This window comes from Saccopteryx bilineata, chromosome 2, assembly GCF_036850765.1.
Source record: "Saccopteryx bilineata isolate mSacBil1 chromosome 2, mSacBil1_pri_phased_curated, whole genome shotgun sequence".
NCBI lineage: Eukaryota > Metazoa > Chordata > Mammalia > Chiroptera > Emballonuridae > Saccopteryx > Saccopteryx bilineata.
In genome coordinates, this window is record NC_089491.1 from 379555995 (window position 1) to 379581241 (window position 25247).

Genomic DNA, 25247 nt, shown 5'->3' on the forward strand with positions numbered 1-25247 from the left:
ATGGTCAAGGCACATATGAGAAAGCAATCAATGAACAACTAAGGTGTCGCAATGTGCAACGAAAAACTAATGATTGATGCTTCTCATCTCTCTCTGTTCCTGTCTGTCTGTCCCTGTCTATCCCTCTCTCTGACTCTCTCTCTCTGTCTCTTTAAAAAAAAAAAAAAGACATTAAGCCACTGAGACATGGGGATTGACTTCTTTTCTGAAGCACAACCTAGCCCATCCTGACTAATAGAAAAGGCACGACAATCATAGTATTATATAAATTACAGATTATGTGACATCCAGCCCTAATTTGGAGAGGCTGAAGGGAGAAAGGAGAAACCTGCTGAACCAGTCTAGTATCATCATCATCATCAGTAAAGACAGAAGATACCAGGCCCGTGTCAAAGACTGCCTGTAGCGGTCCTGGAGTCAAACCACAGGAAAGCAAGAGGGAGATTAATGCTAAATCACTGTTCTCAATGTTGAGCCTCTTCCTCACTTAATCCTTCCCCCTTGAGAGTTCTAGCCTAAAAGACTAGCCCAGGGTCAAAGCAGTGGAGGACTGTTACAGGCAGAGTCCATGTTTTTGTTAAAACCTTTATTATGTCTAAGCTTAGAAAGTAGAAACAAGAGGAGGCTTGTAAAAGAATATAAAAATAAATGTGACTGAGGAATTTAAGGAGAAAAGCTCAATGATATTAATGTCATTGCTCATAGGCAAGAAAACACGGAGGTGTCAAAGGACAGCAATATAGTCGAATAGGAAGAAAAAAAATGAGTAATATAATTTGGGTGTTTTTTTTATTCTTTGTGACTTTTTTTTTTTTTTTTTTTTTTTTACAGAGACAGAGAGTGAGTCAGAGAGAGGGATTGATAGGGACAGACAGACAGGAACGAAGGGATGAGAAGCATCAATCATTAGTTTTTTTCATTGCACGTTGCAACACCTTAGTTGTTCATTGATTGCTCTCTCATATGTGCCTTGATTGCAGGCCTTCAGCAGACCAAGTAACCCCTTGCTCGAGCCAGCGACCTTGGTTTCAAGCTGGTGGGCTTTTTGCCCACGCTCAAGCTGGCGACCTCGGGGTCTCGAACCTGGGTCCTCTGCATCCCAGTCCGACACTCTATCCACTGTGCTATGACCTGGTCAGGCTGTGACTTTTTTTTTTGGAGCAAGGGAGACAGAGGCAGAGAGAGGGACAGACAGATGGGAAGGAAGAGAGACGACAAGCATCAATTCTTCATTGCGGCACCTTAGTTGTTCATTGATTGCTTCTCATATGTGCCCTGATTGGGGGGGCGGGGCTCCAGCCAAGCCAGTGACCCCTTGCTCAAGCCATCAACCTTGGGCTCAAGCCACAAACCTTTGAGCTCAAGCCAACCACCATGGGGTCATGTCTTTGATTTCACGCTCAAGCTGGCAACCTCAGGGTTTCAAATCTGCATCCTCTGTGTCCCAGGCCGATGCTCCATCCACTGTGCCACTGCCTGGTCAGGCACAGGATTGTGACTTTTACGGTTCTCACTGAGCCAGGAAAATCTATGATTTCTGAGGACATCATAGTCTATGGTGCATAGTGTGGTAGTTAAGGATGTAAGCTCTAGAGCAAGACTCAGATGGATTCACAGCCAGGCTCTGCTACTTACTAGTTTTGTGGCCTTGCCTAAATTATTTAGCTTTTCTGTGTCTTATTTTTCCCACCTATAAAATAGGAATTAGCCCTGGCCTGATAGTTCAATTGGTTAGAGCAGTTTTTTTCAACCATGGGTCTGGGGACAGGTGGCTGGAAAACCCTGGGTTAGAGCATTATCCTGATTCATCAAGATTGCAGGTTTGATCCTTGGTCAGGGCACATACAAGAATCAAACAATGGCTTGAGCCTGACCTATGGTGGCGCAGTGGATAAAGTGTTGACCTGGAAATGCTGAGGTCGCCAGTTCAAAACCCTGGGCTTGCCTGGTCAAGGCACATATGGAAGTTGATGCTTCCTGCTCCTCCCTCCCCCTTCTCTCTCTCTGTCCTCTCTCAAAATTAATAATAAAAAACAAAAAACAAACAAACAAAAAAAACAATGGCTTGACAAGGCGGTGAAGCAGTGGATAGAGCGTCAGACTGGGATGTGGAGGACCCAGGTTCGAGACCCCGAGGTTGCCAGCTTGTGCGTGGGCTCATGTGGTTTGTGCAAGGTTCACCAGCTTGAGCCCAAGGTTGCTGGCTCAAGCAAAGTGTCACTCATTCTGCTGGAGCCCCCTGGTCAAGGCACATATGAGAAAGCAATCATTGAACAACTAAGGTGCTGCAACGAAGAATTGATGCTTCTCATCTCTCTCCCTTCCTATCTGTCTCTCTCTCTGATTCTCTGTCTCTGTCACACACAAAAAAAGAGGCAACCAATGAATGTATAAATAAGTGGAACAGCAAATCGATGTTTGTTTCTCTCTTTCTACCCCAATCCTCTCTCTCTAAAAATAAATTTAAAAAAATAAAGAATTAGAATAGTGCCCACCTCATGGGGTTGTTGCACCAGATTATGTGAGGAGTATCTCAGGACCTCTTCCCCAATCAGCAAACAATGCTGGGTTCCCAAAGACCTCTCCCCCACCTCCGAGGGATAAGAGCCTCACTCGGAAGTCTGAGGAGGTGATTTCCATAGGCATCCATAGTCTAGAGCAGGGGTCCCCAAGCTTTTTACACAGGGGGCCAGTTCACTGTCCCTCAGACTGTTGGAAGGCCAGACTATAAAAAAAACTATGAACAAATCCCTATGCACACTGCACATATCTTATTTTAAAGTAAAAAAACAAAATGGGAACAAATACAATATTTAAAATAAAGAACAAGAAAAAAAAAAGAACAAGTAAATTTAAATCAACAAACTGACCAGTATTTCAATGGGAACTATGGGCCTGCTTTTGGCTAATGAGATGGTCAATGTCTGGTTCCATATTTGTCACTGCTAGCTGTAACAAGTGATATGCCGGAACCATGATGCGTGTGTCCCATGTCACTAGAAGTAGTACTGTACGTGAGTGACGCCGCCACATACAGTACTCCAGGAGCACAGGATGCATCTGACCACCAATGAAAGAGGTGCCCCTTCCAGAAGTGCGGCGGGGGCTGGATAAATGGCCTTGGGGCCGCATGCAGCCCGTGGGCCGTAGTTTGGGGCCCCAGCCTTCGTTGTTCATTGATTGCTTTCTCTTATTTATTTATTTATTTATTTATTTATTTATTTATTTATTCATTCATTATAGCTAGGGGAGAGTGAGAGAGAGAAGGGGGGAGGAGCAGGAAGCATCAACTCCCATATGTGCCTTGACCAGGCAAGCCCAGGGCCCTGAACCGGCAACCTCAGCGTTTCCAGGTTGACGCTTTATCCACTGCGCCACCACAGGTCAGGCCCGATTGCTTTCTCATATGTGCCTTGACTGTGGGGCTACAGTAGACTGAGTAACCCCTTGCTTGAGCCAGCAACCTTGGGTCCAAGCTGGTGAGCTTTGCTCAAACCAGATGAGCCCGCGCTCAAGCTGGCGACCTTGGGGTCTCGAACCTGGTTCCTCGGCATCCCAGTCCGACGCTCTATCCACTGCGCCACCACCTGGTCAGGCCATACTGCAGTCTTGATTATGGGCCATGACAATTCCCTGGAGGCTCATTCACCATCACTGTTATGAATATTCTTTCTTTGCCCTGCATCTCAGGATGTCTTTGTTCCTCACATGTAGGCATACTGCATTAGTTGCTCTGATTCCTTAAATCAATAATAACAGGACAGTCGTCGCCTTAATGAATTCTATTCTTTGCACAGTATTAGAGCTTAATGGTCTTGTTGGTCTCAGATTACAATTTCCTTGTACCCCACTGTGACCCTTCACGGAGAGGAGACCTAGGGATAAAGCTTCGTGCATAGGCAAGCACTGCACACACCAGCACGCACACGGGGTTTCGAGCGCAGGCTCTGGCATTGCAAGGACAGGCTCTGAATTCAGGTTCTGCCTCTTCCAGGTGTCTGAACCTCGGCAAGACACTCATCCAGAATAAGCCTCAGTTCCCCCCCAAAAAATGTGGATTACAGTAGTATTTACCTCAAAAGTGGTTGTGCAGATTAAATAGGCTACTGTACGTAAAGTACTTTTTGCCTGGCACAAACCAATCTTTTAATAAACATCAGCTGTTATTAATTTTTGTGTAACAAATAAGTGGTAATTACTGCTCTTTGCAAAATGCTTTTTAGAGCCCCAGATCATGCTTATGCAGATAAGTCCCACATCTCCCTCTAGGCCTAGCTCTCTTCTGAGCCCCAGGTAAATATCTTCAGTTGATTCCTATGCATATCCTCTCCCTTCACCCTCCGTCAGACTCAGCGTTACACCGAACTCTTCTTCCAGTTGGCACTTTCTGGTCTTTCTATTTCTGTTAACATCATTACTGTCAGTTTCTTAGGTATAAAATTTGGTTACCCATATCAATAAAAAAAATAGCAGCAGACATTTATTATTTATTGTGTGCTAGACACCGTTTTTTTTTTTTAATTCAGTGAGAGGAGGGGAGGCAGAGATAGACTCCCCCATATGCCCCAACCAGGGTCCACCTGGCAAGCCCACTAAGGGGCAATGCTCTGCCCATCTGGGGCCCTGCTCCGTTGCTCAGCAACTGAGCTCTTCTTAGCCCCTGAGGCAGAGGCCATGGGACATCCTCAGCATCTGAGGTCAACTTGCTCCTATTGAGCCATGGCTGCAGGAGGGGGAGGGGAGAGAGAGAGAGAGAGAGAGAGAGAGAGAGAGAGAGAAGTGAGAGGGGAAGGGTGGAGAAGCAGATGACTACTTCTGCATGCCCTGAACAGGAACTGAACCTGGGACATCCACATGCTGGGCCGACACTCTTGCCAGTTCGTCTTAGGAATTCACCAAACATTCCTTTGACCACTTAGTCCAGAAGAGCTGTTATCCTCATACCTTGATTACTGATGTCAAGATCCTCCCAAGGGGTCTCTGCTCCCAGCCTCTCCCTGTGCAATCTACTCTCCAAAGCATAACTTGATTCTTCACTGGTTAAAACAAATCTCTCTCCACGAACCATTGTCACCTTGAATAAATTGGGTCATCTCTTTTTGGTCTTTTGTTTGTGTCTCTGTAAAGTGAGTGAATTAGATGGCTTTGAGGCAGGCTGGAAAAAAGTTTGGGGAAAATTCCCACAGGTGGAATGAGGAAATAGGAACCTACATCCTCTCACGATAGCTCCCACCTCTGGGCTTGGTCAAGGAGAAAAGAGCTACTGGCAGGAAACCCTTGCTGAAGTCTGGAAGTCACAACAGGGCCCCCTCCCAAACAGAAGGCGGAGTCAGAATTTGGCACCGGAAAACTGTTGGAGACAACACCCCTGCCCTTGGAAACACTAAAATCCCAAGTATTAACTGACCACGTGCACAACTCGCTCTGGAGTTGGCCCTGGCCCACCTGGACGTGTACTTTCCACTTCTTTCACAGCGGCACCTGTGCCCTGGCCTCTTTCCTTCTCTCCACCTGAATAAAACTTGCTTTATTCGTACTTCAATTCGTCCTTGAAATCTTTCCTGAGTGAGTCAAGGACCTGGAGGATGCTTCACACACAAAAGATCCCATTCCGTGTGACACTGGGGGTTGGGGTGGCCCTGAAGGTCCGGTAACCGCCTCAACAGTTTTTTGTGGCGGTCCGGTAACAGTCTCAACAGTTTTTCTGAGTTGTAGAATTTTAAGATGTTTTTTCATGCCATTATCCTATCCCCAAAACTTCAATGATTTGCCATTAACCATTAGCCCAGGGTCTCAACTTTTTAGACTGGCATTCCAAGCTCGTCACTAATCTGGTGGTTTTATCCCCCATGAGTCAACAGCACTCTTTCAGGAGTGAGTGTCTAATTAGTTTCTCAGACATCTTCCACTTTTTCCTGATTGCTTCTGTCCTTTGCTCTTGGCTATTTTTTCTGATCTCCTGATACCTACAGACTTCACTGTTTACCATCTTCTTTTTGTATATTGAGATCCTACCTCTGTAAAATCTTCCCCCAACTCTATCCAGGGAGCTCAGTGACCACTCTTCCTCTCTTTTAAATAGTTGATATCTTAGGGAAGTTCACTAAACATTACTCAATACTATTTTGGTGGATGGATACATTTGATTAGTAGTTTATTTTAGAAAGGGATGGGTGGATGGCCAGTGATCTTATGTTTGAGGGAATGAATGCCCATTTTTGTAGCTTTCAAGCAGAGGTGGAAACCCCTTCCTAGGAATTGTCCATATGCCCATTAAGATTGCTTTTAGCCTGACCAGGCAGTGGCGCAGTGGATAGAACATTGAACTGGGATGTGGAGGACCCAAGTTCGAGAAAACGCGGTCGCCAGCTTGAGTGCGGGCTCATCTGGGTTGAGCAAAGCTCACCAGCTTGGACCCAAGGTCGCTGGCTCCAGCAAGGAGTTACTCAGTCTGCTGAAGGCCCATGGTCAAGGCACATAAGAGAAAGCAATCAATGAACAACTAAGGTATTGCAACGAAAACTGAGAATTGATGCTTCTCATCTCTCTTCGTTCCTGTCTGTCCCTATCTATCCCTCTCTCTGACTCTCTCTCTGTCTCTAATTAAAAAAAAAAAAGATTGCTTGCCTGACCTGTGGTGGCGCAGAGGATAAAGTGTCAACCTGGAAACACTAAGGTCGCCAGTTCAAAACCCTGGGCTTGCCTGGTCAAGGCACATATGGAAGTTGATGCTTCCTGCTCCTTCCTCCCCCCTCTCTAAAATGAATAAATAAATAAATATTTTTTAAAAAGATTGCTTTTAGCTTTAAATTCATTATGTTTTCTGATTTAGTTTGCAGAAACATTTGCCTGTGGAAGCCTGGAGGGCTGTATGTAAGGTTGCGAAAGTAAGGTTAGGGTGGAGTCATGTAATTAGGATGGCTTCCAGGAAGAGATGAGACTCTCCTGTTTTCTATTGACCATCCTCCTCTCCAGCATCTGTCTGGGCAAGACCTTCCTCTCACCTAAGAAGGTTTACATCAGCCATTTAAAAGAACCTGGTTCTAGGACCTGACCTTCTAGGGTCTATTAATCAAAAACATTGAAATCATTAAGCCGTCAGGCTCCATCCCAGACCTACTGATTGAAAATCTACATCTTAGCCTGACTGGTGGTGCTGCAGTGGATGGAGACTCAATCCAGGAGGCTGAAGACCCAGGTTCGAGAACCCGAGGTTGCCAACTTGAGTGCAGGCTTATCTGGCTTAGGTTTAGGGTCACTGGCTTGAGCATGGGATCATTGTTGTATTGTAATTTAATTTGCGAGTTACATAGAGAAACCAAGGTAAATTATAGAAGAAATTTTAGAAGGAGTTTTATTATTAAGCCGTTGACATGCACGGGGCATTATCAAATCCAAACTGTGCAGTCCAGAATATAGCTCTGAGCTGGTTTTATAGACATAATCACATACTGGTTGGGGGAAAAGGAGGGGGAGCATGGAACAAAAGTCATTTACTAACAAGCTTATTGAGTTTTTGCTGTCTTGTTACAATGTTTATCTATAGAATCTATCAAAAGGAAAAAACATTCCTACACACTAAGACCATAAGATAACACGGTAGTGTTGAATGTTTCACATACCTGGCAAAGACATTCCCAAACATTCCAGGATTTACAACCTATCCCTGTCACCACAATAGTGGGAAATGTTTAGTGTAGGATGAGGAGAGAAGCTAAATGAAGTTACTTTTGCTAAGAGTGTTGGGGTTAGCTTATTAGGAAGTCTAAAGCTAGTCCCTACTGGCTTAGTTTACAAGTTTTTGCACATACAAAGAATTTCAAAATGATGATTATTAAAAAGTGTTGGTCAAATAAGTTTTTAAATATATATATGTTTGCTCACTTATAGTTTGTATTGGATGTGGGAGGACAGGTTGTAAGCAGGCAGGATTCTTATAGCTTAAGTCTTGGTTTTAGGACTAAGCCTTTCCCACCCTTTCTGATGTGGGGTGGTGCACTCTCATGAGGAATCCCATTATGCCTCAGATAAGTGACTTTGTATCAGAGACTTCCTTGTTTGTATATTGGATTACAGGGTTTTGTGGGGTTTTTTTGTATTTTTCCCAAGTTGGAAACGGGGAGGCAGTCAGACAGACTCTCGCATGCGCCCGACCGGGATCCACCCGGCATGCCCACCAGGGGGCGATGCTCTGCCGCAATCAGAGCCATTCTAGCGCCTGAGGCAGAGGCCACATAGCCATCCTCAGCGCCGGGGCAAACTTTGCTCCAATGGAGCCTTGGCTGCGGGAGGGGAAGAGAGAGACAGAGAGGAAGGAGAGGGGGTGGGGTGGAGAAGCAGATGGGCGTTTCTCCTGTGTGCCCTGGCCGGGAATCGAACCTGGGACTCCTGCACGCCAGGCCGGTGCTCTACCACTGAGCCAACCAGCCAGGGCCGGATTAAAGGTTTTGATTTCTACACTATAAAATGGGGGCAAACCAGGAGCTTGTGCTCTTGGTTCCTGAGATTAGCATTAGAGCAGAGAGCAGAGAAAGGTCACATGGAGAAGATGAGAGAGGCAGCCAAGATGGTGAAGTGCTAAAGGAGAAGCCAGTTTGTGCAGACTTTGTGCAGAGAGAAGGAGATGGGGAACAGAGGTGAATAAGGTTAGTAAGCTAGAAACCTTTGATTCTAGGAAACTTGGATAAGTCGGTAGCTTTGTGAGCACTGAATGAGTGGGTTTTGGAGCCCAGTGTGTGTTTTTACTTGCCCACCGGGTGCAAGCTAGGATTAAAGATAATGGCTCAACAGTTCATGGCTCCGTTGTTTCATTACCGACTGTCTGAATCCAATGAGAACCTGCATGGGCCAGGCAGCTGTGATGGTGACCCTGGATACTGTCTTTACAGAAAGCATATAAAATGTTACAGAATGCAGGTGTGGGTCAAATAAGTTTGTAAATATGCCTGACCTGTGGTGGCGCAGTGAATAAAGCGTCGACCTGGAAATGCTGAGGTCGCCGGTTCGAAACCCTGGGCTTGCCTGGTCAAGGCACATATGGGAGTTGATGCTTCCAGCTCCTCCCCCCTTCTCTCTCTCTCTCTCTCTCTCCTCTCTAAAAATGAATAAATAAAATTAAAAAAAATAAAAATAAAAAAAAATGTGAAAAAAAAAGTTTGTAAATATGATGTACATGTTTGCATGCTTACAGTTTGCATTGGGTGTGGGGGTACAGGCTGTAAGCAGGCAGAGTTGTTATAGATTAAGGCTTAGTTTTAAGACTAAGCCTTTCCCACACTTTTAATACTAAGATCTTCTCAACAGTAAGCTTTTCTCCACACTCTTGACTGTTGCATGATAGGGGGTGGTGCACTCTTTTTTTTTTTTTTTTGTATGTATGTATGTATTTATTTATTTATTTATTTATTTATTTTTTGTGGCAGAGAGAGTCAGAGACAGGGACAGATAGGGACAGACAGTCAGAAAGGGAGAGAGATGAGAAACATCAATTCTTTGTTGTGGTTCCTTAGGTGTTCATTGATTGATTTCTCATATGTGTCTTACCGTGGGCCTTCAGCAGACCGAGTAACCCCTTGCTCGAGCCAGCAACCTTGGGTCCAAGCTGGTGAGCTTTGCTGAAACCCGGTGAGCCCACGCTCAAGCTGGCGACCTCGGAGTATCGAACCTGGGTCCTCTACGTCCCAGTCTGAGGCTCTATCCACTGCGCCACAGCCTGGTCGGGCGGGTGGTACACTCTTATGAGGAATCCCATTTATGCCTCAGATAAGTGACTTTGTATCAGAGACTTCCTTATTTTGTATATTGGATTAAAGGTTTTGATTCCTATACTATAATGGAGAGCAGAGAAAGGCCACGTGGAGGAGAGGAGAAGCAGCCAAGATGGTGGAGTGCTGAAGGAGAAGCCAGTTTGTGCAGAGAGAAGTGTGAGGTGGTCAGCAATGGGGGAAGGTCACGTGAGGAACCCAGACCCGGGAACTTTGGCTAGAACTGCCCACACTCATGCGTGCCAAAAGAAACTTCACAGAGGTCCTTTGGAAAAGAGTGATGGTCTGCCAGCCAGTGAGATTTCACCAGGTCATATTAGCTTGACCACCCTAGAGACTCTTTAAATATCTCCCCATGCGACTTCCCTGGCCTCTGTCCCCGAGACCAGGGAACCTCGTCAGACGGGATGCGCTGTACTCAATAAAGGTTTTGCTTATCCCACTTTGCTTATACCTTTCTTCTTCCTCAGTGGGGAAAAATACCTTACAGAAGGAGATGGGGAACAGAAGTGAATAAGGCTGGTGAGGTAGAAAACTTTGATTCTAGGAAACTCGGATAAGTCAGTGGCTTTGGGAGCCCTGAATGGAAAGGGAAGTGTTTTCCCACTGTGTGCATTTCTTACCTGCTGGGTGCAAGCTAGGATAAAGATGATGGCCCACCAGTTCTTGGCTCCGTTGTTTCATTACTGTCTGTCCGAATCAATGTGAACCTGCATGGGCCAGGCAGCTGTGATGATGGTCATGGCTACTGGCCTTACAACAGCTTTTTCATGCAAGCGGGGGGCGGGGGACTCATGATTCCTTTGTTTAGAGGTATACGTCACTCCCATGACTCCAGGATGGGACCATGAGTCAGGATTAGTGTAGGAATTTTTAATTAAGGTACGTAAACATTGTTTCCTAAAGTTTTTTTTAAAAAAGATTTTATTTATTCATTTTAGAGAGGGGAAGGAAAGAGAGAGAAAGAGACAGAGTGGGGAGCAGGGAGGAGCAAGAAGCACCAACTCCCATATGTGCCTTGACCAGGTAAGTCCAGGTTTCGAACTGGCAACCTCAGCATTCCAGGTCCACACTTTATCCACTGAGCCACCACAGGTCAGGCTGTTTCCTGAAGGCTTTTAAGAAAAGAGAAGAGCCCTGGCCGGTTGGCTCAGTGGTAGAGCATCAGCCTGGCACACAGGCGTCCCGGGTTCGATTCCCGACCAGGGCACACAGAAGAAGCACCCATCTGCTTCTCCACCCCTCCCCCTCTCCTTCCTCTCTATCTCTCTCTTCCCCTCCCACAGCCAAGGCTCCATTGGAGCAAAGTTGGCCTGAGGATGGCTCCATGGCCTCTGCCTCAGGCGCTAGAATGGCTCTGGTTGCAGCAGAGCGACACGCCAGATGGGCAGAGCATCGCCCCCTGGTGGACATGACGAGTGGATCCCCGTCAGGCGCATGCAGGAGTCTGACTGACTGTTTCCCCGTTTCCAACTTCAGAAAAATACAAAAAAGAAAAAAGAAAGAAAAGAAAAGAGAAGAGCCTGATCTGTGGTGGTGCAGTGAATAAAGCATCAACCTGGAATGCTGAGGTTGCCAGTTCGAAACCCTGGACTTGCCTGGTCAAGGCACATACAGGATGCAACTACTATGAGTTGATGCTTCCTGCTTCTACTCCTTCTTTCTTTCTCTCTTCCTCTCTCTCCAAATCAATAAAACCTTAAAAAAAAGATTAAATTATATATTAAAAAAAAAGAGAGAGAGAAAAGAGGAAAGGGTTTTCAGCTAGGTTCTATCTTCTTTGCTCTGTTTAGCAAGTGGCGTCAGTCCTTCAAGAGAACTATAGGAACTAAACTATGACTAGCTGATTTTTACCCCTGTAAGCTTTTTTTTGTTTTTTCTTCCTCAGAAAGGAGGGGTAAGGGGACCTGACTCTTCCTTTTAAAATACTAATGTTGGCCCTGGACGGTTGGCTCAGCGGTAGAGCGTCGGCCTGGCGTGCGGGGGACCCGGGTTCGATTCCCGGCCAGGGCACATAGGAGAAGTGCCCATTTGCTTCTCCACCCCCACCCTTCCTCTCTGTCTCTCTCTTCCCCTCCCGCAGCCAAGGCTCCATTGGAGCAAAGATGGCTCGGTCGCTGGGGATGGCTCCTTGGCCTCTGCCCCAGGCGCTAGAGTGGCTCTGGTCACGGCAGAGCATTGCTCCCTGGTGGGAAGAGCCCCACCCCTGGTGGGCGTGCCGGGTGGATCCCGGTCGGGCGCATGCGGGAGTCTGACTGTCTCTCCCCGTTTCCAGCTTCAGAAAAAAAAAATACTAATGTTAACAATTTTTGCAATTCCTTGGCACCTTATCACATCATCAACATGATCCCTTGGTTGCTGGCTTGGGCCCAAAGGTCACTGGCTTGAGCTCAGGGTCACTGGCTTGAGCAAAGGATCACTGGTTTGGCTGGAGCCCCCTGTTCAAGGTATGTATGAGAAGCAATCGATGAACAACTAAATTGCCACAACTATGAGCTGATGCTTCTCATCTCTCCCCTTTTCTGTCTGTTCTCTCTCGGTAAAAAGAGAGAAAAGAAAAAAAGAAAATCTGCATTTTAACATATCCCTACGTGATTCATTTGTATATAGAGGTTTTACAGTGGATCCCTACCACGAAAAAGCTTTGTAAATAACTTTATTGAATTGATATTTAATGCACCACCTCCCCGTGCCCCCCCCAAAAAAGAAAGAAAGAATCCTGGGAATCAGCATCTATTTTCATCTATTTTTTTCTTCTCTCATGTCCCATATCCTATCCATCAAGATCTATGCATAGCCTGACCAGGCGGTGGTGCAGTGGATAGAGCGTCAAACTGGGATGCGGAGGACCAGGTTCAAGACCCCGAGGTTGCCAGCTTGAGCGTGGGCTCATCTGGCTTGAGCAAAAAAAGCTCACGAGCTTGGACCCAAGGTCGCTGGCTCCAGCAAGGGGTTACTTGGTCTGCTGAAGGCCCATGGTCAAGGCACATATGAGAAAGCAATCAATGAACAACCAAGGTGTCGCAATGAAAAACTGATGATTGATGCTTCTCATCTCTCTCCATTCCTGTCTGTCTGTCCCTATCTATCCCTCTCTCTGACTCTCTGTCTCTGTAAAAAAATAAAATAAAAATCTATGCATAGCTCAGTTGGTTTTTTTTTCATGGCACAAACACACACTAATTACTAAGGTCAGTGCCCCTGACTAAATACAACCATTTTCATCTCATGGCACAAATAAATTAGTTACTAAAGAAGAAGAGGTCAGGGCCCCTTTTTCTTTAGTAATTAGTTTATGAATACGTGAGAAACAAAAGTTGAAAATCACTGGTTAGAGCATCCTCCTGATAACTCCAAGGTTGCAGGTTTGATTCTAGTCAAGGCACATAAAAAAATCAACAAATGAGTGCATGAATAAGTGGAAATTCAGGCCTGAGATATGACTCAATAATATGCAGATTACTTTGAGCCAAAGGCAACTTTAGCTGCAGGCTAAAGAGAAACTTCTGCCCCTCCCTTTAACTACTTAGCATTTGAATTTGGAACCTTGCCCATAATAAGCTATTCTTTTCTTTTTATTATTATTATTATTTTATTTTTATTTATTTATTTTTTTAAATTTCTCTTTATTCATTTTAGAGAGGAGAGACAGAGTGAGAGAGAGAGAGAGAAAGAGGGGAGGAGCAGGAAGCATCAACTCCCATACGTGCCTTGACCAGACAAGCCCGGGGTTTTGAACTGGCGACCTCAGTGTTCCAGGTTGATGCTTTATCCACTGCGCCACTACAGGTAAGGCTTTATTTATTTTTTTGTATTTTTCTGCAGCTAGAAACGGGGAGAGACAGTCAGACAGACTCCCGCAAGCACCTGACCAGGATCCACACCTGGCACGCCCACCAGGGGCCACGCTCTGCCCACCAGGGGGCGATGCTCTGCCCCTCCGGGGCGACGCTCTGCCGAGACCAGAGCCACTCTAGCGCCTGGGGCAGAGGCCAAGGAGCCATCCCCAGCGCCCGGGCCATCTTTGCTCCAATGGAGCCTTGGCTGCGGGAGGGGAAGAGAGAGACAGAGAGGAAGGAGGGGGTAAGGGTGGAGAAGCAAATGGGCGCTTCTCCTATGTGCCCTGGCCGGGAATCGAACCCGGGTCCCCCGCATGCCAGGCCGACGCTCTACCGCTGAGCCAACCGGCCAGGGCCTTTATTTTATTTTTTTAAAGTGAGAGTCCCATCAGTTCCCAGACCAGCATTCACCCGACAAACCCCATCTGGGGGTCCGGGGACCCATAATAAACTATTAACAGAGATAACATTTTTTTTTTTTTACAGAGAAAGGAAAGAGATGAGAAGTATCAATCATCAGTTTTTCCTTGCAACACCTTAGTTGTTCATTGATTGCTTTTTCATATGTGCCTTCACTGGAAGGCTACAGCAGACTGAGTAACCCCTTGCTTGAGCCAGTGACCTTGGGTCCAAGCTCGTGAGCTTTTTTTGCTCAAGCCAGATGAGCCCACGCTCAAGCTGGCAACCTCGGGGTCTTGAGCCTGGGGCCTCGGCATCCCAGTCCGACGCTCTATCCACTGTGCCACCGCCTGGTCAGGCCAGAGATAACTTCTTTTTTCTTTCTTTTTTTAAAAAAGATTTTATTTATTCACTATAGAGAGGAGAGAGAGAGAGAGAGAGGAGGGAGGAGCAGGAAGCATCAACTCCCATATGTGCCTTAACCAGGCAAGCCCAGGGTTTTGAACCGGCAACCTCAGCGTTTCCAGGTTGACGCTTTATCCACTGCGCCACCACAGGTCAGGCCAGAGATAGCTTCTTTTGTTATATCTATTGGGCATTTGACATCTAAATCTATCATCTTTGTTGAGTGACTTTTTATGATGGGAGGTTTAGGTAGAGATACTATTTTCCTCTTACAGATAGCCAATTGCTTAGCACCATTTGTTGAAAAGTCTCCCAATTCCACTTTGCACTTTATCTCCTATCCATTCCTCCTACAGCAGTCAGAATTAAAAAAAAAAAAAAAATGTATCAGGTGGCCTGACCTGTTGTGGCACAGTGGGTAAAGCCTCGCCCTGGACTGCTGAGGTCGCTGGTTGGAAACTCCAGGCTTGCTGGGTCAAGGCACACACAATGAGCAACAACTATGAGTTGATGCTTCCTGCTCCTGCCTCACTTTTCTCTCCCCACCCACCTCGTCTCTCTAAAAATAAATAAATAAAATCCTTAAAGAAAAAAAAAATGTGTATCAGGTGATGTCATTCCCTGTTCAAAATACTGCAAGTTTACTCCTCCTGCAATCCCCCTTTTATCAGCACTTACATAATGCCAGGAACATTTGTTTATTGTTTGCCTTCCCGTTCCCTACCCTACCAGAAGTACCAAGATTGTTTACTGCTATAGCCCCAGGCCCTAGAACAGTGCCTGGCACATAGTAGGTATTCATCAAATAATTTATTGTTTGAAAGATCAGAAAGTACGAGGGAATGTAAAGCAGGAAGACGTGTCTACTTCTTGAGGCAGGCGCGCGTTCAGACTTCATGCAAAGTATTAGCGCCACCTCCCGGGAAGCCAATTTGCTCCCAAAGGGAGGAAGTGAGTGATAGAAGCTTAAAAATAAATAAATAAAAAATGGCGGAACCTGTCGGAAGAGCATTAAAAAAAAAAAAAAAAAAAAAGCAGCGCCGGAAGTCAAAGAGCGGAAAGTTGCTCCCTAGAATAACACCCCACTCGCAAGAGGAAGCGTGGTCGAGTGGTGTTCTGCCAAATGGGCTCTCCGGTAGGAGAGCTAAGCAAGAGGGTTCCGCGAGTGCGGGGCGGGGCGCGTTTCCGGTGCCGGCGACGGGAGGCGGAGTAAGAAGCTCGAGCAGCTGGAGGGGTGAGAAGGGTTCAGGGTCCTGAGAGGAACGGGAGAGCAATGAAGTCAGGGGAACCGGGAGGGGAAAGGGTTGTATGAGTTCCGCTCTGAGACGTGGCGAGCGGCATCCGATGGGAGGGAAGGGCTGGGGAGCGCCTGTCGGCAGGTGCAAACCTGTCAGCACACGTCCCACGCCACGTGGACTGGCCTTTGTACGCGGCTCATGGCTGCCTTTAGCATCAGGCCGCGAATGCAGGGGTTGTGCCTTGTCTCTGTAGAGTGCCGTCCTGGGCATGGAGTTGGCACTCAGTATGTGATTGCAGAATGAATGACAGGTGTGGTGTGTGTGCCCGGGAGGGCGTGGAGGGATATTTATAGGAACTGTTTCTGGTTCTTTAGCCAGATTTTCTGTTGTTGAGCTTTCATCGGGAGTTCTCTGCCAGTCGTTGGACTTTGTCTCTTTTTCTTAGAGGAGCAGGGGGATTACTTACCATTTAAGACATTTTTTTTTTTTTTATTTAATGCATTTATTTAATGCTAAGAATGTGGCTAGGTATCAGAGACAGACCACACACCACTGGGGAAGACCGACAAACATAAAAGGCAAATATTTTGTTAAGGTGCTATAATAGGAGGTTAACTAAAGTACAGGAGATAGAGCCCGGAGGTGGTGGTGCTAGGCACATTAGGGATTGTCTCTCAAGGTGAGGGAGGGGCCTCCTTTTCTCATTTGTGGAGGCAGAGGTCTTCTTCTCTGTAAAATCTCTGTAAGATCTAGAACAGATGTTTCCTATTCCTAGGCTTCCTCCCAGCATGATGCCCCATTGCAGATATCACTAATGGCTCTAGTTCTCTCACAATCCAACGCTTACTGCTTAGTCAAGAGTACTCATTACATCCTATGATGTAGCATAAATTGCATAGGGTTGAGAAATCTGGTTTTGGGCCCTCATTCTGATGGTCTCGGTCTTTTTCCTCATTTGTAAAATGAAGGGGATTGTAATGAAATAAAACTCCTTCCAGTTCTAATACCTTGATGTCTTGGCAGGACATACGTGCATTGTACCAGATGTCACTTTCACATTATCAGTGTAGTTTCATTTCATGTGTATAATTGAGAAAGATATTTATATTTACATTCCCTACCTTAGTTCTGCCTCATTACTGGGTACACAGATGCTTTTTTTGTTTGTTTGTTTGTTTGTTTGTATTTTTCTGAAGCTGGAAACGGGGAGAGACAGACAGACTCCCGCATGCGCCCGACCGGGATCCACCCGGCACACCCACAAGGGGTGACGCTCTGCCCACCAGGGGGCGATCCTCTGCCTCTCCGGGACGTCGCTCTGCCGCGACCAGAGCCACTCTAGCGCCTGGGGCAGAGGCCAAGGAGCCATCCCCAGCACCCGGGCCATCTTTGCTCCAATGGAGCCTTGGCTGCGGGAGGGGAAGAGAGAGACAGAGAGGAAGGAGGGAGTGGGGGTGGAGAAGCAAATGGGCGCTTCTCCTATGTGCCCTGGCCGGGAATCGAACCCGGGTCCCCCGCACGCCAGGCCGACGCTCTACCGCTGAGCCAACCGGCCAGGGCCTACAGATGCTTAATATAAGCATAGTAAATAAACTGGGATAGAAATTATAGCTCTTGCTTTTGGACTCTTCTCCACTCTGAAATAATAATTTGTACATGAGAGGACAGAGGAGGAATTGGGTTTTTACTAGCGAGACTTGGAGTTGCCGTGACAGATTTAAACCGGATCTATGGGTTAATCTGCTTGAGAAGGATAATGATGTAGGCAGGAGATTTACTCTGTTCCATTGTCCATTCCAGGACCATGGCCAACAGTGAGCGCACCTTCATCGCCATCAAGCCTGATGGCGTCCAGCGCCAGCTTGTGGGAGAGATCATCAAGCGTTTTGAGCAGAAGGGATTCCACCTCGTTGCTATGAAATTCATGCAGGTAGGTCGATTTCATTCTTCCCATTTAGTGTCATGTCTGAGTCTTGAAACAAACCAAGTTATTTCAGACTTTAGAAAATAGCCTTCCGCCCTGGCTGAATAGCTCGGTTGGTTAGAGCATTGTCCTAAAGCACGGAGGCTGCCAGTTCAGTCCCTGTCAGGGCACATACAGGAGCACATCGATGTTCCTGTCTGCCTGTCTGTGTCTATCTCTCTATCTCCCTGTCCCTCCCTTAAATAAAAAGAAAATATCGTCCCTTTTCCCTTAGCAATACAGAGTTCCATGTTTACTGCAGGACTCTGATTTCTTTTTTTTTTTTTTTTTTATGGAGACAGAGTGAGGGACAGACAGGAACAGAGAGAGATGAGAAGCATCTATCACCAGTTTTTCATTGCGAGACCTTAGTTGTTCATTGATTGCTTTCTCATATGTGCCTTGACCGTGGGCTACAGCTGACTGAGTAACCCCTTACTCGACCCAACGACCTTGGGGTCTCGAACCTGGGTCCTCCACATCCCAGTCCGATGCTCTATCCACTGCGCCACTGCCTAGTCAGGCAGGACTGTGATTTCTGACTCGAACGAAGCTCTGGGCATGTTTGAGCTCAATAGTTGCTTCCTGTATGTGCTTTGACTGGGCAAGCCCGGGGTTTTGAACCGGTGACCTCAGCTTTCCAGGTCGACCCTTTATGCACTGTGCCACCACAGGTCAGGCCTGAGTAGATAATTTTAGAGATTTTTTTCCTCTCCTTTGGGGATGTTGTTTTCACCAAGGAAATCTGTCTATCATCATTCACCGCCCACTTAGTGTCTAGCATATATTAGGTGCCATTCAGGTGTGTGGGGAAAAGTACGATTTTGCCCTTGGGAAGGCCCACCTGGAGCAGCAGGGAGCAGACACTTGTAGACAGTCTTGTAAGACACCTGCACAGCAATAGTTCAAAAAATGCCCAGGATTGATTGGCAAAGAACCCTTCTCAAACAAACCTGGGAAAGGAGAATTCTTTTTCTCAAAGAAAATACAGCCTGACCAGGCGGTGGCGCAGTGGATAGAGCGTCGGACTGGGACGTGGAAGACCCAGGTTCGAGACCCCAAGGTTGCCAGCTTGGGTGCCGGCTCATCTGGTTTGAGCAAAAAGCTCACCAGCTTGAGCCCAAGGTCGCTGGCTCGAGCAAGGGGTTACTCGGTCTGCTGAGGGCCCACAGTCAAGGCACGTATGAGAAAGCAATCAATGAACAACTAAGGTGTCGCAACGAAAAACTGATGATTGATGCTTCTCATCTCCCTCCGTTCCTGTCCATCTGTCTCTATCTATCCCTCTCTCTGACTCTCTCTCTGTCCATGTAAAAGAAAAAAAGAAAGAGTCAACCTGGCAGTCTCGTAGTGCATCTTAAGTTTAGTTCGATTTATAATTGAGTTCCTATCTGATGTTTAGAAAAACGGCTTTAATATTAAAGGAGTCAACTGATGTTAATGCTGAGTGGAGAACATGGTGGACCGATTAGAGCCAGGTGTTGGACAAGCAACTCTTACCATAGAGTTTGCATATTTCTAGGTTTGAAGGTAAAGTAAAATCAAAGTGTTATCGATCAGACATTTACTGTGTGCTCGGCTCATGTGTTTCCTTATCTCTCTTGACAGCCCTGAGAGGTACTTACTTATTCCTATTCCGGTAGTTTTTAGTAAGCAGCAACCTGAGACTTGGAGGTTAGGTCATGTGCTTGAAAGCTAGGGTTTTAACTCAGGTTCTCTGACCCCTGGGCGCATATGTTTTCCTCCTTTCCCTTGTTTCCTAACAGGGATGTGGGCTGGATGAAGAGTGGGAGGAGGAGGAGCTGCCATGAGTCTAAGCCTGTGATGGCGAACCTTTTTATAAAAACCACCCACTTTTTTTGTTTGTTTGTTTTTTGGGTTTTTTTGTATTTTTCTGAAGCTGGAAACGGGGAGGCAGTCAGACAGACTCCCACATGCGCCCGACAGGGATCCACCCGGCTCGCCCACCAAGGGGCTATGCTCTGCCCATTCTGGGCGTCGCTCTGTTGCGACCAGAGCCAGTCTAGCACCTGAGGCAGAGGCCATGGAGCCATCCCCAGCGCCCGGGCCATCTTTGCTCCAATGGAGCCTTGGCTGTGGGAGGGGAAGAAAGAGACAGAGAGGAAGGAGAGAGGGAGGGGTGGAGGAGAAGCAGATGGGTGCTTCTCCTGTGTGCCCTGGCCGGGAATCGAACCCAGGATTTCTACACGCCAGGCTGATGCTCTACCACTGAGCCAACCAGCCAAGGCCAAAATCGCCCGCTTTTGCAGTGCCGGTCAACCTGGTCCCTCCCGCTCACTAGTGGGCATTCTATCTTTCATGGTGGGTGGTAGCAGAGCAACCAAAGTATAAATAAAAGGATAGATTTAACTATAGTAAATTGTTTTATAAAGATTTATTCTGCCAAACTTATCGAAAATCTGACACAAAGTACTTGGTAAGTAATTATTATTATATGCTTTAACTTTGCTTTATAAATTTTATAAAGTAAAGTTACTTCCCTACTTTGTAAATCACCATTACTGTGGAACCGGTGGGCGGTTAGAAAATTTTACTACTAAGAGAGATACAGCCTGACCAGGTGGTGGCGCAGTGGATAGAGCATCAGACTGGGATGCTGAGGAACCAGGTTCGAGACCCTGAGCTCGCCAGCTTGAGCGCAGGTTCATCTGGCTTGAGTAAAAAGCTCACCAGCTTGGACCCAAGGTTGCTGGCTCAAGCAAGGGGTTACTTGGTCTGCTGAAGGCCTGTGGTCAAGGCACATATGACAAAGCAATCAATGAACAACTAAGGTGTTGCAACGAAAAGCTGATGATTGATGCTCTCATCTCTCTCTGTTCCTGTCTGTCCCTATCTATCCCTCTGTCTCTGGAAGAGAAAAAAAAGAGAGAGAGATACAAAAGTGGGCAGTAGGCCTGACCTGCGGTGGCGCAGTGGATAAAGCCTCCACCTGGAACGCTGAGGTCGCTGGTTCAAAACCCTGGGCTTGCCTGGTCAAGGCACATATAGGAGTTGATGCTTCCTGTTCCTCCTCTCTTCTCTTTCTCTCCTAAAATGAATAAATAAATTTTTTTTAAAAAGTGGGCAGTAGGTATAAAAAGGTTGACTACCCCTGGTCTAAAGGGTGATTAGAATCTGATGTGGAAGAGGGGGGTGAGGGAAAATTTGAGCTTCCTCCCCCCCCCCCCAAAAAAAATCTGTGACTATTTTGCAGACTAAACATAATGAGAACCAATTAATAGAAGGAAAAGAGTGTTTTGGTAAGGGAAGATCAAGTTACTGTGTGAGGAGATGACAAGTTTTGATTTGGAATGAAGGGGCTGGTGCTGGTGACTTGCTAACACGGACTGAACACATGGCTGTGTAATTATTTAATGTTGGCAAGTAGCCATCGGTGCCATCGGTAGGTGCTGAACGTGAGGGTGTTCTGGACGTGATTCTTGGCAGCAAATCTCCACATTGGTGTGCGTCACTGAAGTGTGCAGGGTACCTTGTACGGTGCAGTACTATGGAACTGAGAACATAGGGGACTTGTTAGACCCTCAACTAGTATATATGCAGTGGCAGAGAGAGAATACAGTCGAGTTGCAATTGCTAAGCAGATGGTTTGAGCTTTAGCTAAACTGCTCTGTTCCCACATATCAGCCTTGTAATGTGAGAGATGCTGACTCATTCTTCAGCAAAGTGATTGCTAGATGTTATGAACTTTCGGATGGTTTGCACATACCCATGAGAGTGGCATGATCACCACCCCGGACCTTTATCCTCTGAGTCACTGAAGTAATCCTGAGAAATGGCTGGTTCAGTTTAAGTCACATCAAAGGGCAAGACCACTTCCCTCACCTTCCAACATTTTAGTTGAGACTTGCTCTGGGCGTGGAAGTTCATTGCATTTTTAGATTTCCTGTCTACAATGTGATGGTTGGATATAAATCTAATATTCTGTTGTTTTATTCTGATCAGTCAAAGCCAATAGGGGGAAAATTGGTAGAAAATTGAAGAAGCACTGTTAGGCCTGGTCATTGCTCCCCTTTGGCTGTGTTGAGAATGAACCGGGTTATTTGCCCTGGCTGGTTGGCTTAGCAGTAGAGCGGCGGCCCAGTGTGTGGAAGTCCCGGGTTCGATTCCCGGCCAGGGCACACAGGAGAAGCGTTCATCTGCTTCTCCAACCCTCCCCCTCTCCTTTCTCTGTCTCTCTCTTCCCCTCCCAGGGCTCCATTGGAGCAAAGTTGGCCTGGGCGCTGAGGATGGCCCTCTGGCCTCCGCCTCAGGTGTTAGAATGGCTCAGGTTGCAATGGAACAACACCCCAGATGGGCAGAGCATTGCCCCCTGGTGGGCATGCCGGGTGGATCCCAGTCGGGTGCCTGCGGGAGTCTGTCTCTCTGCCTCCCTGCTTCTCACCTTGGAAAAATAGGGGGGAAAAATGCTTATTTTACCACAAAAATAATTAAAATAATAAATATATAAAAATAAATGAAAAGAAAAAGAAGAAAAAGAATGAACTGGGTTATAACAGAGTCAGCTGAGAGCTCATATTTTATTTATTTATTTAAATTTTTAAGAAAAGTTACTGATTTTAGCGAAAGAGGAAGGGAGAGAGAGAGAGAGAGAGGGAGAGACAGGAACATCCATCAATCTGTTCCTGTATGTGCCCTGACTGGGGGTCAAGCCGGCAATCTCTGTGCCTCGGGACAATGCTCTAACCAGCCGAGCTATCTGGCCAGGGCCGAGAGCTCACGTTTTAAACGGCAGAATGGGTGACGGGAATCAGCCCTGGTTCTTAACTTTGGAGGCCAATGTTCATTCCCTGTCTTGTGGAACAGGCTTCTGAAGACCTTCTCAGGGAACACTACATCGACCTGAAGGACCGTCCATTCTTCACTGGCCTGGTGAAATACATGCACTCAGGGCCAGTGGTTGCCATGGTGAGTGTGCCCATCTCAGGTGTTGATGTGAATGACTCAGGTGAGAGTGAACGGTGAATGTTGCGATGCCTGCTTCTGATGCCAGTCCGGTCCTCACTGATGTGGAGGAAGCTGGTGCTGGGAGGATCGGACAGGTAACACATGAGTCAGCTCTTGGGTCCACTAAAAAGATAAGATCTGTTTGCTTGTCAAAGGGAAGACTCGGGGCTGGAGGAGGTCAGGAGGGGTCTGCCTGATTATAAGCCTCTGGAGGGCAGGACTTCGTAGTTATTCGTCTCCAAATATGTATGGGTCGCCGTCATTCTGCCAGGCTCTTTTCTAGACACTGGCAGTAGAGTCATGAACGAGACAAAGCGGGCACCCATTTTCATAGCTTTCCTTGCCTACACATCTTTACAGGGAGGACGGGCAGCTAGTGAAGAAACCTTTCTCTCTCTTTATTTATATATATATATATATTTATATATATGTATTCCTTATATATATATATTCTTTATATATGTGTATATCCTTTATAAAAACATATATATATTCTCCCCGTGCCATGAATGTCATCTTAAGATCTTAAGGGGGCTTTTTTACTTTTCTTTCTTTTGTTTTTGAACTAATAGTTTTCAGATTTCCGCTGAGAGTGGTTTTCTTCCTTGGCCGTGTCTCCCTTTGTCCTCGCAGGTCTGGGAGGGGCTGAATGTGGTGAAGACAGGTCGCGTAATGCTTGGGGAGACCAACCCAGCGGACTCCAAACCTGGGACCATCCGAGGGGACTTTTGTATCCAAGTTGGCAGGTGGGAGTTGGTGCTTTTTATCCTTTTCCAAAATTTGAGTTGCCATAAGAATTTGGGTTCCATGCCCTGACCGGATAGCTCAGTGGGTTAGAGCATCACCCCAATATGCAGAGGTTGCCGGGTCAATCCCTGGTCAGGGCACATAAGGAAAAGATCGATGTTTCTCTCTTTCTCTCTCTCCCCCTCTATCCCTCCCCCTTGAGGGATGGGCACGATACCTTACGCAGATCAATTTCAAATCCGTTCATTGTTTTTCTCTGTCTTAGGTTGGTGTTTGCCTTACAGGCTCTCTGTCTTTGGTCATCAACATCAGTGTGGTTGTGCCTCTGTTAAGAGCAGGGGTCCCCAAACTACAGCCCGCGGGCCACATGCGACCCCCTGAGGCCATTTATCCGGCCCCCACTGCACTTCTGGAAGGGTACCTCTTTCATTGGTGGTCAGTGAGAGGAGCATAGTTCCCATTGAAATATTGGTCAGTTTGTTGATTTAAATTTACTTGTTCTTTATTTTAAATATTGTATTTGTTCCCATTTTGTTTTTTTACTTTAAAATAAGATATGTGCAGTGTGCATAGGGATTTGTTCATAGTTTTTTTTATAGCTCGGCCCTCCAACGGTCTGAGGGACAGTGAACTGGCCCACTGTGTAAAAAGTTTGGGGACCCCTGGTTAAGAGGGTAGAAGCTGACACAGCACACTTTGCGGCCAAATTCCTTCCCCGAAGGCTGTCACTGCTTGCATCAATATTGCTAAGAAGGCGAGATGTGGGGAGGGCATTCTTCATCCCACATTAATGACATTCATAGGGTTTTTTCCCTTTAATAATGTGAACTTATGACATGGAGTTTGGCTTTTTCTACTGCGGTGGTCTGACAGCCTCCTGGCAATGGGAGTGAGGGGGGCTTCTGGGCCATTTAACCCTTGTGGTCTTGGTAATGTGGCCGTCTCTTTCCCCACTCAGGAACATTATCCATGGCAGTGATTCCGTGGAGAGTGCAGAGAAGGAGATTGGCCTGTGGTTTCAGCCTGAGGAACTGGTAGATTACAAGAGCTGCGCTCAGAACTGGATCTACGAGTGACACGAAGCAGGCGACAGTGCTTCTTCCGTTCCCTTTCCTCTCCCTCCCACGGCAGGGACCAGACTATAGCTGATCTAGTTATTTCTGAGAACTTCTTTACAATCTGGAGGGACACTTTTGGAGCTATGAGTGTGCCCTGTACAGTGTTATGTGCTACCATCAGATTAAAATGTTTCAACCCAACTAGGATCCATCAGTTGATTACTCTGTGTTGCTGTATTGCTTTGTATTACTTTGTCTTTTCATGTACTCTGGCTAACGGGCTAGCAGAGTATAAATACTACATAAATTATTTATATTGGCCTGAGAGATAACACCCACAAACACACACACACATCGTCTTTGCCTGTCCACCCCCTCATACCATCTATTCTTTCTCCTTTTTATTGAATTATTGGGATGACACTGGTTAACACAATTACACAGGTTTCAGGTTCCACCATCCACTTGTCACTGAGCCAGTCAACAGGATCTGTGGGGGAGGAAACAACTCTCTACCTTCAAGTTTCTTTGGCTGCTCTAATCTAATAGATATGAGACAGTTTAATAAGAGAAAATAACCAAATACTATAGTTACTTGGGTGTGGAAACCCCACATGCCTGACAAGACATCCCATATGCATAGGAGGTTCAAAGACAGAAGGGAAAGTGAGTATATATATGACATTCTGAGCTAGCAGTAAGGTAAGGCACCTGGGACTTCAGAAGGTCACCGTAGGGAGAGCACATGTTCAGGAATTAGTAGTGTGCCCTGCCACGTAAATAGGCCAAATGAGGTTATCTCTGATGATCACTTATTATGGGCAAGGCCCTTAATTCAGTTCTAGGTAGTTCAGGGAGAGGCAGAAATT

The 25247-nt window shown here is 46.5% G+C and overlaps 1 protein-coding gene and 1 long non-coding RNA gene across 2 annotated transcripts in view; both read left to right on the top strand.

The window, feature by feature from the left end:
* The window catches only part of LOC136327125 (uncharacterized), a 42337-nt gene extending 27990 nt beyond the window's left edge, over positions 1-14347 (top strand). The window contains exons 3-4 of the long non-coding RNA XR_010729570.1: positions 13404-13553; positions 14090-14347. This is a non-coding gene — a long non-coding RNA (uncharacterized lncRNA). The remainder of the gene's footprint in view (positions 1-13403; positions 13554-14089) is intronic.
* Positions 14348-15510: 1163 nt separating this feature from the next.
* On the top strand, positions 15511-24579 carry LOC136327123 (nucleoside diphosphate kinase A). The gene is made up of 5 exons (XM_066263981.1): positions 15511-15641; positions 17446-17575; positions 22433-22534; positions 23207-23319; positions 24279-24579. Exons 2-5 carry the CDS (start codon positions 17450-17452, stop codon positions 24394-24396), a joined length of 459 nt encoding a protein of 152 aa, XP_066120078.1. The 5' UTR covers positions 15511-15641; positions 17446-17449; the 3' UTR covers positions 24397-24579.
* Positions 24580-25247: the final 668 nt, after the last annotated feature.

Bases quoted from the DNA above. Each gene is read 5' to 3' on its own strand.
- LOC136327123 (XM_066263981.1), top strand. From the start codon at position 17,450: ATGGCCAACAGTGAGCGCACCTTCATCGCCATCAAGCCTGATGGCGTC. The intron at 17,576-22,432 runs GTAGGTCGATTT...CTTGTGGAACAG, and splicing joins TTGCTATGAAATTCATGCAG to GCTTCTGAAGACCTTCTCAG. The intron at 22,535-23,206 runs GTGAGTGTGCCC...TTGTCCTCGCAG, and splicing joins CAGGGCCAGTGGTTGCCATG to GTCTGGGAGGGGCTGAATGT.